Source organism: Ursus maritimus, unplaced genomic scaffold (genome assembly GCF_017311325.1).
Source record: "Ursus maritimus isolate PB19 unplaced genomic scaffold, ASM1731132v1 scaffold_5, whole genome shotgun sequence".
NCBI classification, from domain to species: Eukaryota; Metazoa; Chordata; class Mammalia; order Carnivora; family Ursidae; genus Ursus; species Ursus maritimus.
Window position 1 is genome coordinate 31,198,270 of NW_024426663.1, and position 15,873 is coordinate 31,214,142.

At 43.4% G+C, this 15,873-nt stretch overlaps 1 protein-coding gene across 1 annotated transcript in view; it reads right to left on the minus strand.

Annotated features, from left to right (window-relative positions):
• Window positions 1-15,873, minus strand: part of ANKDD1B (ankyrin repeat and death domain containing 1B) — a 56,492-nt gene that overhangs the window by 3,142 nt on the left and 37,477 nt on the right. The window contains 6 exon segments of the mRNA XM_040622178.1: window positions 728-859; window positions 3,070-3,271; window positions 6,766-6,861; window positions 10,782-10,880; window positions 13,384-13,470; window positions 13,472-13,483. Of these exon segments, the coding sequence (XP_040478112.1) occupies window positions 728-859; window positions 3,070-3,271; window positions 6,766-6,861; window positions 10,782-10,880; window positions 13,384-13,470; window positions 13,472-13,483 (628 nt within the window).

The following is a 15,873-nucleotide window of genomic DNA, read 5'->3' on the forward strand; positions in this document are numbered from 1 at the left end:
TTTTATAGAAACAAAGAAATTTAAAGTTGAGGGTACAATCCCAGTGCTAATGAAGATAATGTCATGGGAGGAGACGTCATCCATGCACGATCCCTTGAAACGGAGTATTGGATCAGTGGTGTGATTCAGGCGTTTATGCTCAGCTTCAGGTAAAACTGCATCAGTGGAAATAATGGCAGATGTGCCTATATTTTGCTTGAATGGTTATTACTACATGATAGTTATAACACCCAATTTATTGATCAGTTTTGAAAGCATCTTCCTGACAATACAGTCTTTGGCAAGTGATTTTTAGCAGTAACCTCAGCTGCCAAAGTAAAAGCCCGTCTGCTCTTTTCTTTTAATCTACAGATAACATTTTCGAGTGCACTAACTTGCAGATTTCCCTGACGGGGGCAAAATGGCCTTCTGAGCAAGACAATGCTTAGCTGTGGAAACTATCCTCTAACCTTGCTCGCCACACCCCACGCACACCTCTACACCCTGCCACAGGTACACACCAAGAGAAATCCTCCTCTACTTTTTCAAATGCCCAGCAAGGGGGGTGACATTGAGACCTGCCAGGTGAACCTGGGATCAGTACTGAGTCACTCACCAGAGGAGCTGCTATTCTTTATGAGCCACAGCTCTCATCACACTGGGACTGTTAATGGACAGTACTGTTTCTGCTGACCGTCCCCCCACCATTTTAAGGGAGAAGGAACTTCTGTCTTGAAAACTAACTCACCGGCTAGTTGTGGGAAACCCGTGCGTACCAGCTCTTCATACAGATGCTTGACCGGAGTGGCCTGTGTCATCAGGGTCCCATGCAGCCAGATGAGCAGAGCCCTGTGGCCGTATTCACGGAAATTTCCCTTTCCTGTGCCAACTACATACAGTCAGAGGCAAAACACCACATGCTGATGTCTCTTTTTATTGTGATCTTAGTTCTCACCGAATTTCCTGTATGACTATGGTTGCAACTCATTCCTCTTCTGATGGCTGTTAGATAAAAAGCCCAGTGGATGAAAGTCCTTCCAGTTCCCCTCAATGGAATTTCTTTAGGGTGACCAGAATTTGGATTCACTCCAGCGCTTGCCTTGCACCTACTGTGCTTGACACAGACCAAAGGAGCAGATAGATGAAGCAGCTGAGTCCCGGCCCAAGGGTAAGGAACAATTGGAATGAGATGCAGAGCTCTCCTTCAACGTGCAGGTGGCACTGCTATGCACCACCATTTCTCACACGCAAAGTGCCTATTTCAATGGGGAATCCTGTTACAATGGAGAGTCTCATGCAGTCAGTCTGGGGTAAGGATCTGCACTTCTAATAAGCACCCAGATGCTGATGTTGCTGTCTGTTAACCGCACTACAAGCAGCAAACGTGTACCGTCATGCCCCTCCAGTTTCTGATGGAGGTATGCATCCCCTGGGCCAGGATTATTCACTGGGCAAATACACACTGGATACCTAAGCCCTGAGAGATGTTGGGGTAAGTGCTGAGATGGGTCTCTCGCAACAGGAGTTCAGAGTTACAAACACAGAACAGGCTTCCAGTTCTAGCCAGTGCGTGTGAGAGCAGGCAGATACCACAAAAGGAGAGCCTGAGCTCTGGGGAGGAAACTTGCTGGACAGACTGTTAAAGAAGCAGGTGTTTCAGGGAGAGTGAACTGTACCCATAAAGAATATACTCCTAGGTGAATCCTGTTCCTTTCCTGATCTTGCCCTTGCCAAACTAATCCTTCTTCAATACCACCATCAACGTGTCACTCCTTTGCTTAAAAGCCTACAAACTCCTTAGTGCCAGTACCATTACCCTTGATTGTATCTGGATTGTGAATGTTGCTGTTATCATGCCAACCGGATTGTAAATTCCACCAAACATGCACCTTGGCTTATAGAGCGGTTGCATCCCTTGCCTGGTAGAGCTAGGCACTCCGCATTGTTTGACCAAAAACTTTCGATCCTCTTTATCCTGCCGGCAAGTACTCTGAAGATACACTATGTTTTTAAATCATTTCTTTAGGTCAAGAGAGATTTCCAGAAGGCAACTAAATTTTCCTAAAAACTTTACAGAATGCCATATTGCCTAATTAGCAACAAAGGAGAAAACTTAATAGTAAAAAAAGAAATCTTTTCAGAAAGATTCAATATTCAACATTTCCAATGCATTATCTTCCATAATGTAGCTGTAGAATTAGCAATAAAAAAGTGCCATAATTTACTTGTATGTGGTGTAACTAGCATGTATTCATGGGCTGTGGTTTTGGCCATCTACAGTCCCAGCAATCCATAATGCACATCAACCCCTGAGCATGGGACTTGTTCACATCTCATAATATCCATGTAAGGAAAGTGCTCTGAATAGAATGTTTTGCCAAGACAAGCAGCTGCTTCCTTGTTTTTAAAGCTAATTAGTTGATTGATACCAAACAAACTTTCTATATTTTCTAGCTTTGGTCAAATCATAAAAGAGCAAAGCTAATGACGCCAGCTGACCTGACCACACTAATTCTGACAGCTGGAGTCTGGCTGAATTGATTCCATGGCTTAGGATCTTCTACTTGGGAGAGCCCTGAGTCCGTCTCCCACAGCTCTCATAGGACAGCTGGTCTCACCCAAGGCCACATCCTACAAGAACTCTATACCCAGACGTGGCTTAAGGGATTCCTCCCGGAGTGGAAGCCCTAAACAGTGAGCCTTTTGTTAGAGAATGAACCTTTTCACACAAGACAATCTCAAGGAACACTAGAAGAGGTTGGTTTCCCAGGGAGAAGCCAACTCTTCAGTCCTTGCTTCCTTAGTGCCTATTCAGCTGGGAACCTTCATTTCCTTAAAGGCTAAATGCCAACTTTTCAATATGGCTCAATAAAGGTAATTATCTTTTGCAAACTTCAGTTTATTGCAGAGTCCATGAACGTTCATGGCTTGCAAAGTTCTCAATCATCTTTGTGGTCCTAATCTAACTGTCCCAATTCCTGGGCTCCTGTAGTCTGCTGCTTGTCGTGAGCACCAACCACTTACTTGGAGAATCTGCCACCAGGAAGAACTGCTGTTCCTTCCTGTCCGCATCATCTAGGCCACGCTCACCTGACCACTGCTCCTCAATGGGTCTGATCTGGTCATCTGTAAAGTTCCATGAACGGGCCAGCCTCTGCCACTCATTGGCCTTTAGCTGATGGTAAGCCAGTTCCCAGAGGAGACTGCGAATATGTCTGGTCTCCAAACTGTGATCTTGCTTGAATGTCAAAGTAAAGCTGGATGATGGGTCCCTGATGCTCTCACCATGCTCCTAAATTAAAAGTAACTACATCAGACTATTTTAGACATTTTCGGCTTATTGCCTTATTTCATGGTATGTATACAATTTTTCAGATATAACTCGTAAGGTGGTAACCAAGACTTATGTTTTCAGTATTATCTGCAACTGGATCATTTTTTGTCATTCAAGATGGAGACAAATGTCTGAAATAAAAAGCTTGAGTACTATCTGTCTGACACAGGAAATGTGAGGGGTTTTGCCATGTAGCATGCTTCTATCCCAGCTTGCTGATATTTATTTACTCACCCCTAAAGAAAACAGAGGGGATGCGTTAGCTAAGGAAATGTCACAACAACAAATTCATCTTTGAAGGCCTTACTTTCAACCAATATCCCCTATTCTTCTTTTGCAGGTTTGATTTTCTCACATCAAAGTTTCATAGAGGCCCAGGTTGGATATACTCTTAGAAAGACCAAAGCTGATCCCTCCACTCATCCTGCTCTCTGGTGTGAGGAGAGCAAAGTAGAAGCCTAACTCTGGGGACCAAAAGAGCGGAGAGGACGGGGTCGATAACATTTTAAGTCACTGCAGCCAGGCTTAGTCCAAATGCCCTGTGCCTGGACTGATACCTTGTTTTCTCAGTTTTCAAACGTTCCTTTTGTCCCTTCTACAGAATCCAGCCAAAGAAACTGGAGAAAAATCTCAGTGAAAGCAGGTGTCATGGTTTCCTAGAGCTGCACCTGTCGTACATGCTATCAGGCCTCCGGATCTTCCTCCTTCGGGAGGTTGCAGATCAGTTAAGGACATGCAGGACACAAAGCCCAAGAGGACTGGAACTTCCTATCTCTTCTCCTTTTTTATATATGGTAACTCCTATTTTTGTCTTTCACTTAATAGTGTTTCTTAATGAAAGATAATCTGAACAGCAAGACAAAGTCCACGCTGTGGCAGGAAGTGGACTAACAGGATATGGACACCTGGTTCTCAAAACCTCTTGAGAAGAATGTGGTGGGGCTTGCGCCTCTGCCCCCATCACAGAGCAGCTTTTGTCTTTCACAGCATCTGCATTCTCCTCTGGATGGTGTACAATGTTCTGGGAAGTATGCCCAAGGAGACAGGCCAGTCTTTTCTCTAGTATCTGGACCTTGTGAACAGAAGTTGGACTAGGAATGGGAGGTATAAATTACCCGTAACTGTTTCAGAGGTTGTAAAATTCAGGGTCTTCTCTGTCCCAACCTTAGCTTTACTCCCACAGTGACTCCCAGGGAGTCCTGAAAGAGGAAAGACTGAGGGTGGGGGATCCAACAAACTTGGGAGCCGTGGCCACTTCACTTTTTCCTGTTCTCTTCATTCCCTCTCCTGAAACAATGAGGATTCCAACAAGAACAAAACCTGAAACACCACAAGGTAGAGGGAAGAACTGCAAAATGCATTAACCTTTGTGCCACAGCATTTTTATTTCTTTGAGAAACACACATGCTCTGCATTCCAGGATTGGGCTGGGTGGTCCTTTAGGCTTCCAGAGGAAAGGGTCACGGATTTGGAAAGCCCAGGTCTTTTTCAACAGTTCATGGAAGCATTAATAGCGTGTCTGCCAAAGCACTGAACTATTTGCAAGAGTATCACATGCCAAAACTGGTGGAAATTAAAATAGCATAAGCGAGATTTCAGGAAGCTTCCCATATGCCTCTGAACCACTGGATTTAATGATGGATATAAGAGAGGAAACTGCAGTCCTCTCTTTAATGTTCTTTATTAGGAATTATTTTATATTAGGCCAGGATATAAACTTGTTCAATAAACAAAGAACATTTGAAATAATAACAAATGCATTTGGTTAAAAAAAAGGATATATTTGTTTAATGAACAAAGTGAACTTAAAGTAAGTAATAAATAGGGGCGCCTGGGAGGCACAGTCAGTTAAGTGACCAACTCTTGGTTCCGGTGCAGGTTGTGATCTCAGGGTCGTGGGATTGAGTTGCCCTCAGCTCAGAGTAGGCTTGGGTGTCTCTCTCCCTCTCCCTCTGCCCCTCCCCGCTACATGCTCTTTCTCTAAAATAGATAGATAAATCTTTACAATAAAATAAGTAATAAATATATTTGTTAAAAACATTTAAGAATATATATTAAAAAACAAGCCTTCCTCCACTCCAGATGTCGGGCCCCAGTGGTCACCAAGGTTAACAACTCTCTCAATTCTGAGGGTCTCCTTCATACATTTATGTATTGTATAGGATTCCCAAAGTTCATCTAACTCTTTCATCTCAAAGATTTGTTAGGAAAAAGGGCTTATTCATTTGGTGGAAAAGTAATTTATTCTCATCTAGGAAAAAGAATCTAAAAATGCTAGCAGACATTAAAAATAGAACCAATGAATATTTCTATTTTCAAAGAAAATGTAAAAACAGTCATTTAAGAAGCAAGAGAAAAGGTGGAAGTTGACAAAGTTACTTTCAATCAAATCGGTGATGATCTAAGAAAATGAGAATGAAGCTAAGGCCAAGAGGAAGAGAATGAAGGAGCAGGAGAAACAGGAATCAAGGAGGAGGAGGAGAGAGAATTTTAATGGTCACAAAAATGTTGTTTTGTTTTATAGACAAGAAAGAAAAGTTCGAGGAGGATGGTCTGGCCTTTAAATGACATATATGTTACATCATCCAGTTATATATATATATATATATATGGACTGCTGAGCCAATTAAATAGGATTGTGAGCGAGAAGGAAGCAGATCAATACATTTTGCCTTAGGATTTAAGGGAAATTTCTCAGGATTGGCAAATTAGACAGCACACCAGGCCTGAGGCTCCTCAGGGGTAAGCATCTGAGGGTTAAGACCTGAATTCTGGCATCAACCTACTGGACTAGGGGGGCCATTCAGCCTAGGATGGCAACAACCCAAAGCAGAAACAGGGTGGTGCCCGGCAGTGCAAATCCTGCCTGAGGGCTTAGGTTTTGATGTTGGAAGAAGGGTGTTCTGTTGAGAAGCTGCATGCGTGGCAGCTATCAGAGGAACTCATAATGAAAGAAGGCAGAGAGAATGTCCTGGAGGCAAGTTTTTTGTGTTCTAAGATCAATAAAGGTTTTGTGACTATCACAGGATATTTGAGTGACAGCACCAGGGTGTGTTGCAAATGGCAGAACCAGGAACGTCAACTTCTCTATCCTTCATTAGAATGTGGGTTTAAGAACTTCCAGAGACTCTGTGACAGAGGCACAACCTGGGAGCCAACCACGCAGGGCAAAAATGCTAAGCCTGTTAGAGCCAACCCGGACCAGCCTGCTTAGCCCAACGAGTGCTACACACTTCAGTTCTGACTACTGACGCTGGCAAAGGAAAGGGAGGAAGAAGCAACTTTTCATTCCATGAATGAGGCAGCAGAAGCCAAAGGGACAGTTATAATTGCACTCACCAGGACCCTGTCCATTAGAGCAGAAAAAAGAATTACACAAACCCCACACTGCCCCATAAGAAGACGGCGGTTGCAGAAAACCTCACTGCTGAGCTGAAATCATGCTGCCTCACCTCTTTCCAGGCGTAGTATCTCTCTGCTTTAATGATCATGTCCACAACAAGGCTGTGGTTGCTCCTGGAGGCCACGGCCAGGGCAGTCTTCCCTTGCTAAGAGTTAAAAATGAAAGTGTCAGGCAGTGTGGCCTAGTGTTTAGGAGCTCCAGGTTTAGAATGGGGGAGCTGCATTCAAATCCTGATCCTACTGCTCCCCTGAACTTGGCAACTTGGGCCAGTCCTTAGCTCTGTAGGTCTCAAAGCCAGCCCATGTGTAGTGGTGAGGGTAAGTGTGATAATGCATATCAAGCCCTTAGGACTGTGCATGGCACATGGTGGTTATTCAAGAGATGCTAGGTATTGATAGTGTGAGGTGCTGTGTCAACAGGGCAGCAGAAAAGATTTGGCCTTGGGGACCAACCATTAGCAGATGATATTTTACACATGCTCTATCGATGAGAACACAAATATTTCTCCAAGATCCCTGGGGGTCTCCCTGGCTCATTGCACTAGGGATTCCTCAGCAAATAAATAATACGATCACACATTTTTCTCCTCTGAGGACTGACTCTCCCCGTGGCTGAGACTTTAGTCAGTGTGCCATGCTTCCTTCCCCCAATATACTTTTCCTTCTCCTATGGGCACCTGGCCACTCCAAACATTTCCTAGCCTCCCTCGCATTTAGATATGTGACCTAAGTTTTGGTATATAAATGGAAGTGGCACATGCAATTTCTGGAAGTAATTTTAAAGACAGGAAGGATGTTATTCTCCTTTCTTTCCTCCTCCTCCTGAGTAGAATGCTGGCATGAGGGCAGGAGCTTCAACAGCCATCCTAGACCAAGAAGTTGAAGCCATGTGTTGTGGAGAGTAGATAATTAAGACAGAAAAGTGCTTGATCTCATTAAGAATAATAGCATCCATGACAAAACTACAGATTCATAGTACAGAATTTAGCTCACTGGACTCCTATCTAGAATTTTTTTCTATTATTCTGCCTCTAACCAGGGGTGAGGGATTGGAAACTTAGCCCAGTGGAATGAGCAATAAGGGATATTCTGGACATAATTTTGGGCATGAGTGGCCTGGGATCCTATCTGGTATCTTATACAAATTACAAAAAAAATTACACCTTTGTCAGGATCGATATAAAGTTACAGCGCACAGCTTTACGAGCAATGTCCCTTAGATTTTTATGCGTATACAATCTACACATCTATACATTTTCTTTCCTGAGAAAAGATGGTGGTTCTCATCTACTTTTTAAATGCCACATTAAAAGTCTGCTCAGGGATCGTGAAGATAATCAAAATGCATGTCAGGAATAACGCCACGAAAAGTTCTTAGTGACCCATGTTCCTATGCTTACGGATCCAGCAATTTATTCCAGTAATTCTCTCCCATGGCTGAGCAAGTGCAACTCCCACCAACCCAAATGATCTGGCTGTTAGTGGAGGTGCTAAGACCCAGCTGGGCCAGCAGATTAGGGCTGACAGTTATCAGTTTCCGGTCAAAAGAGACAGTCATGAAATCAGGAAGAACTGTACTTTGCAGGCACTTAGCAAGTCTTTCATTGCATGCTGCCGAAATCCTGGCTGAGGAAGCCATTAGAGTCACCATGATTAGCCTACCGTGGGAAGGCAGCATTCTGAAGCCAGCATTTTCAAGTTCCTAGGAAAACCTTCCCAGGGAGTGTGTCCTGGAGTGGAAACCTAAATAATCCAGCTGCTGAGGGTGGGAAGCCCTCCAGCAGCCTGGTGACACCTCAGACAGAGAGAACTGGTTTCTGGGAAAGTCATATTCACAGCAAACCCTGGCTCTTTTTTCCCATCCACACTCTGATTCACTCTTACAGCCATTTATCCTTAGTAAAAATGGTGGGAGTGAGTAGAAAAGGTAGTTTTTATTAATTAAGTAGGTATTGGGGGCCAACCCTGTGCCAGGCCCAGAGAAGAAAGAGGGAGGAGGAGAAGGGAAATAGGGGAAAATCAAATTGTGAGTCAGGCTGCAGCACTGACGGTATTTGCCAGGACATCCAGTCCACTAGCACTGGGGGCCCAGCATGAATTCCCTTCCCAATGCTGCCGATTCTTCACCCATAAGACTGCCCCAGAGGGGTTCAGTATTAATGAGAAAGTGGAATAAAGTAGGAAGAGAAAGCACTGGAAAATACGAATGTTAACACTAAAGCTAAATGTTAAGGGACAGTAACGAGCCACAATGGTGGGAGTGCTGGAATTCCACCTACGTGGCAGAGTTATGAGTGGTTGCGTTTTCCTTCCTTATGCTTCTCTGTGTTTTCCAGATTGTCCACAGTGGGCTTGTATTAGTTTTCAGGATAATTTTAAAAACTGACCTCTAGAGAAAAGTAAAATAACACGTCACTACTTCAAGTCCCACAAATGTAAAACGTGAGATTCTGAAATAGTACGTGGGGGGATCTCAGCTTGCACTAGGAATTAAGGATGTGCTGAGCTGATGAGGAGTGTGGGTGAAGACAAGAGGGGGGAAAACTGCAAGTTTCAGAAGCAGTCAGCTCTGCTCACAGCTGTGGAAACACGCTGGACCACCAAGCGGCCTTGGCTTTGGAGCCTGGCTCTGTGTCTTACTGTGCCTGTGACCCCTGGTATCACTGAAATCTCTTGAAAACTGGGATAATTTTGCCCACCTCACAGAGGAGATGTGAGGATTGAAATAAGGTGCATGTGTGTAAGCATCTAACAGGACTGCCACACCATGGTCTCCTGTGTTTACGCTGTTCAGTAAGCTGGAACCTAGTGGACGGCCGCCCCGCAACCCTCCTGTGATGGAGCCGGCCTCACTGCGACACTTGATAGAAACGAAGTTGTCTTTCTTTTAAAACAAGTCTATACAATGCCCAAAAGGTGGAAGCAACCCCATACCCATCCACAGATGCAAGGATAAACAAAATGTGGTCTATACATGGTGGACTACTGTTCGTCCTTAAAAAGGAAGGATACTCTGACACACACTCCAACACGGATAAACCTTGAGGACATTATGCTACATGAAATAAGCTAGTCACAAAATGACAAACACAGTATAATTCCATTTATATGAGGTACCCAGAATAGTCAAATTCGTGGAAACAGAAAATAGAGTGGTGGTTGCCAGGGGCAGGAAAGGAGGAGGAAACGGGTAGTTGCTGTTCAGAGTTTCAGTTTGGCAAGATGAAAAAGTTCTGGAGATTAGTTGCATAATAGTGTGAATAGAATTAAAGCTACGGAACTGTACACTTAAAACTGATTAAGATGATAAGTTTCATGTTATATTTATTTCATAATTAAAGAATTTTTAAGTAAGAACAAGTTTAGACACGTGTATGTTTGTTCACTGCAGCTCTGTTTATAATAGCAAAAGCTCAGGAACAATTGAAATGCCCATCGGCTGAGAACTAAACAAATTATGTTAATTCCATGCCACAGTCTACAGTGCAGCTATATAAAAAAGATTGAAGAAACTCTCCTTGCACTAACATGGAACCCTTTCCACTTTATATACTTAAAGGAGAAAAGCTAAATGCAGGAGAGTATGTAGAAGTACATTACCACTGTGCAAAAAGGATGGAGGAATGTGGTAAGAATTATAATTATCTTTGCTTGTTTATGCGTAAAGAAGCCGGAAAGAATAGAAAAATTTATGACAATAGATCTGTACGGCAAGAGTAGTGTGGGAACTGGACAACTAGGGTCAGGGGTGGGTGGGACATTTTTATTGTAAAACTTCTACTGATTATGTTTTTTTAATTTTTGGACCACGTGAATCTATCATCTTTCCCAAAAAGTAGTAAATAATTTTAATTTTAAAAATACATATTTTATTATTCAGAGTAAAATATCTTACCTACATCCCTCAATCGAAATCAGGATGTTCTACTGACTGCCAGGACACAAGGTTTCTCCAGTGTGTGTCCATTTCTTAAGGGGTATGTTAAGCCTGCTGTTCAAGGCTTACAGCCAATAGGGAGTTCTTCACAGCCGTCTCCACTGAACACAGTGAAGGCCATGAACTTACCTTATCAGCAATCTTCAGGTCACAGCCTGCCTTCAGCAAGATTTCCACCAGTTCCACATTGCCAAAATCAGCAGCAACATGCAAAGGAGTCTGCTGCCTCTGCCATGAGAAATTTCAAAAATGTAAACACATTAAGGAGGGGAAAAAACTCACATAATGAAAAGACACAGGGAATGTACAGGTGTCCTATAGGGGCATAAGGGAAAACAGATTCAGATCACATTTTTATTTATTTTTTATTTTTTTAAGATTTTATTTATTTTAGAGAGAGTGAGAGGGAGAGAGTGCATGAGCAGGGGGTAGGGGCAGAGGGAAAAGCAGACTCCCCACTGAGCAGGGAGTCCAACTCAGGGCTCGATCTGAGGACCCTGAGATCATAACCTGAGCAGAAGGCAGACGCTTAGCCAACTGAGCCAGCCAGGCACCCCAAGATCACACTTTAACATAGGTACAGGGCACATTCACTGCGGTGTAATTTTTAACAGTGGAAAAACTGAGAGGAAGTTTCATGTTTCACTAGGAGACTCATTTGATAAATTATGGTATATGCATATGCTGGATTAGTAGGCAACATTTAAAAATGGTTTTTAAAAGATGATTGCAGTATGAGATACTAGAATAGTCAAGTTCATAGAAACAGAAGTAAAGAGGTGGTTACCAGGAACTGCGGGGAGAGAAGAATGGGGAGTTAGTGTTTAATGAGTACAGAGTTTCAGTTTGGGAAGATGGAAAAGTTCTGGAGATGGATGGTGGCCATGGTTGCTCAACATGAATGTACTTAATGCCAATGAACTGTACATTTAACAATGGTTAAATTTCTTTCTGGGGTAATCATTTTCTTACCAAGAGGATAACAGTGTTTCAAAGAAATATTCAAAATCACAAGAAACTCACCCACTTTAATCTTTCACTGAAGGGATATGCTAATATGCAGACATTTCTAAAATATTAGTACTGAAAGGAACTCTGTTTATTGTCTAGCCCAACCCTTGAACCAGAGAGAGGAAGCAACTTTCCCAGAGCCACATAGCTGGGCAATAGCATCTGGAGCTCAGTGCTCTTCCAACCAGAGCACAGGGCCAGCCTGCTTGGGGCATTAGCATAATTAAGATCAGAAAGCATTTATTAAAGACTCACCTTTGGGTGGCAATGTGCCCCTCTGGTGTCTCACTGAAAACATCACATTTAAAATGACAAACTATCAAATGACTATACCAACATGGAACAGAGATACAAGTGTCATACATCAAATATCAATAAAATTTTATTGCAACGATACTGCTATAAGTCTAAAAGGCAGGAAATGAACCAAAATGTTAACAAGAGTTGTCTTTCTTTTGGGGGAGGATTACAAACAAATGTTTTTATTTTTCTTATTATTATACATTGAGTGTATTCCCAATCTTACAGAAAGTTGAAGTGATGACGTCTAATTCTATAATGGGGGGGGGGGCAGACTAATAAACCCTCCTTCTCCGGAATGAATCTAGCCAATTCTGGTGAAACTGAAACCATATGTGAGTTCTGAGTATGGAGCAAAGATTCTGCTCATTTGGAAATATCTGGGGCATTAACATACTCGGACACATAAGTATATACGATAACAAAAAGGTCCTCCCCCGCCTCCCCCAAATGTTTAGAATAGTGAAACAGGGAGGAAGGTCCGTGGGAGAAGGAAGGAACTGAAGTGTAGGTAAGTCATCCTTCTGCTCCCGCACAAAGGAACTCCTAGGTTGGAGATGGAGGAGACTGGAGAGACCAGAGGCGGTGCTCTGGTTCCCCAGATTCGGAAGTTGAGGGCCACCCAGCAGATTAGGACAGGCTTGTGCACGGGATCTGGCCGCTCCCTCCCGTCAGGGCCCAGCTGAGGCTTTTCTGAGTAGAGGCAATCAGTTTCACCAGAATTGGCTAGAGTTGTCATCTGTCCCCAGGGTTCCAGAATGGTCCCTCCGCCAAGAGTTTCTCTTCCTATTCCTGACAGCTCCTGGGAGAGGCAGCTCAGCCCCAGAGTGGGCCCTGATTCAGACAGTGCCCACTCCCGTCCTCTTCATCTTCCACATCAGCATTTCCATTTCCAGCCAGTGATGGATTCCTTTTATGGAGCATTTGATTCTGCTCCAGTGGATTCAATTCATGATATTTATTTATTTATTTATTTATTTATTTATTTATTTTTTATTCCAAGAGGTCTCTTTTGCCTTTGGGTAAAGGGAAGACACATTTACAGTCTCTAACATAGAAACAAAGCTTTCTCCTTGTGGCAAAGGGCTACTGGCCAATTATATTTCATACTGAAGGAGTGGCTTTAGATTTAAAGAGCTGCAGGCAATTTACCTCTGAGCTACTGTTTATCTATCAGAGTTGCTGGGCCTTTTAAGTGTGAACAGGTTAAGAATGCACTAGCTGAACCCCAGCTGTGTGTTTGAAAAAGTATGTGTGTGCAAGTGGGAGTGGGGGTCACAGAAGAAAAGGATAAAGAAAATATGTATATTCTACCTGGAAATTTTAAGGATATCTTGAACTTGCTCAAAACTACCCCAACTACACAATGCATTGAATCATAAGAAAAGAGACTCTCCAGGTTCTGATATACCTGGCTTACCTGATTTAAGATGTTAATGTCATGCTGTGCACTTAATAAGCTGTTCAGAACTGAGATACGATTGTTGATAACAGCTAAATGAAGAGGGGGAGTCCTTTGGCTGCAGAAAGAAAGAGAATTTCAAATCCAAAAGATTCTGGCTTCATCAGACCAAAATCAACTCATTTTGACAGAGATGTCCTGATAATCTCCTAGTACTGAAACTGCCCAGCACAACAGCAGGCCAACAGCAAGTGTTCAGCATCATTTCCATCCCAAGGTTGTGCAGCAAACCTGCTCACCAGCAATCAGCTCTCCCCCTTCATTTGTTCTAGAATTACATGCTGAACACCTACTATGGGCTATGCTCTTTTCAGGAGGCTAAGGATTCAGTGGTAAACATGACCTATTCTCAGGAACCTTCCAATCTAGTGGGGTAAGAAAATATTTAAAAAATTTTTAAAAATCACAAAATAAATATACAAATTGTGAAAAGTGCTTTGGAGGAAAAGGAGAGTGGTAGAACATATGTGCAATGGGCAAACAGCTAACCTTTCTGAAGATGAAAAAAAAGCCTTCCTGAAGAACTGACACTTTCACTTAGATAAGAATGATGAGAATGCTGGACTTCTCAGTGCCTTCCAAGACCTAAAGTATGGTGGGAATAGCTACAAGGAGGAAAAAGCATGCACATTCAGCATTTCCTGAACTGATGTGATTTAGAGTTCTTTCTCCCTAGTGCATTCTGTGGGATGAATGCCCCATTCACCCAGGGGCACCATTCTCATGTTTAGCCCTCCCATGTATACAGAGCATACAGCTCCTGGATGCTCAACAAGCCCCTTCAGCCTGCTCCCCTTTCCTTCTCATTTGTGGTTAAAATGCCTGTCCCACAGCCTCACCCTCACCTGGAGTGTCCCAGTCCCTCTCAGCCATCCCCACAGGCAGGCTTCTTTCCCACCCCGCCAGGCTGTCATGACCACCTCTAGGATCACACTTAGCTCCTGCTGCTTCACTAACACCCAGCTGCCATGGCGCATGGAGGCACAGAGAAATGTCTCCAGTTGTTGAAGGCAGCCGGAAAGAAAAAAAGGTGGGGGGGAAGAGGTTAGGTGTGAGAGAGAGTGAGCTGAGGGGCTGTCAGGGTGGAGGGAAGGCAGTGGGAGGCGGGGTGGGGGGGCAAGTGTGAAAGAGCAGGGGACTCAGAAGATCCAGGGAGGCTGTGAACAGTAGGAGAGCTGAGAGCCAAGGCAGCCGACAGGGAGTGCAGGTGTGTGCGAGAGCAGGTGACAAGGACAGAGCACATGCTGTTCAAGGGAAAGAGATATTAATAATAAGCCCCAGTTAGGCACACTGAACACATTTTTATAATTCTACTTAATGCATACTCACTTGCCCAACAGTTTATACTCTGTTTTAAATTCTGGGCTAATAGTTTTCATTCACCATAACCCTAGCAGTTCGATCTTCTATTCCCCACTTGAAATGTGAAGCAAAGAGCAGTTACATAACTTCTGCAAGGCCATGGAGCCAGGAAGTGGCAGAGGCAGGATTCGAACCCCTATTGGCCTGACTCTAACACTGGCACCAGGCTCCTTCCCAGGAAACCTACTAGGAAAGAAACCTATGGAAGAGAGAGGTACTGAGTTTGCAAGAGCCGCACCAGCACACAAAGGAAGAGAAGAGGGGGAAGGTAGGACACCACAGCTGCATAGGTCAGCCTGCCACAGGCGTGAACAAGGAAATGGAGATGATGGGACTAGTTGGGGCAGTGTGGGAGGAAGGCTTTCTGTGCAGGCCTCTTCTACTCAGGAAGAATGTTCTCTCTTGAGGCACCAATTATGAAAAAGGAGAAAGCATCCCTTGGCCCAGGGAAGTGGGCAGTGTCCTTCCTGCTGGGGCCACCGGCCTTGCTGGGACACAGCTCCTCCCGAGAAACGGGAAGCATCCTTGGGTAGACCAGGCGAGTTCAGAGCCAATTCCCTAACGTCAGTCTCCAAAAACTACCAGACGTGATCAAATCACATCCCTTCTCTCCAGTTAATATAATAAATAGTAATGGCTAAGCAAGATCAGAGGAAATAACATTCTCACAGGAGAAATGAAAATAGAGTGAAAAATACAGGAATGTTTCCCATCTAATTCCAGCACAAAGGGCCTTTGTTAATGCTACCAAAGCCAACTCAAGCTTCAGAAAACCTAAATCAGTAAAAAGGATTGACTTTCAAAAGAAAAACAAGATCACTCAGTGAAGAGGGAAGGAATGATCATTCTCCTTTCCATTTATAGCAATGTCCTTTTTTCCCCAAACTGATAAATTTAATACAGGAATAATAGCATCTCTAGACACCTGAGAAAGTTTTACTGCAGCAAATATCAGTATTTAAAACATAAAGAATTCATTTTGTTCAGGAACTTCAATGACTTTCTAAAATTCATCCCCTGGATTTTATTTCTCAAAATTAAGACTCAGTCTCCAAAAGCAGTCAGTCAGCTTTCCCAGAAAGAATT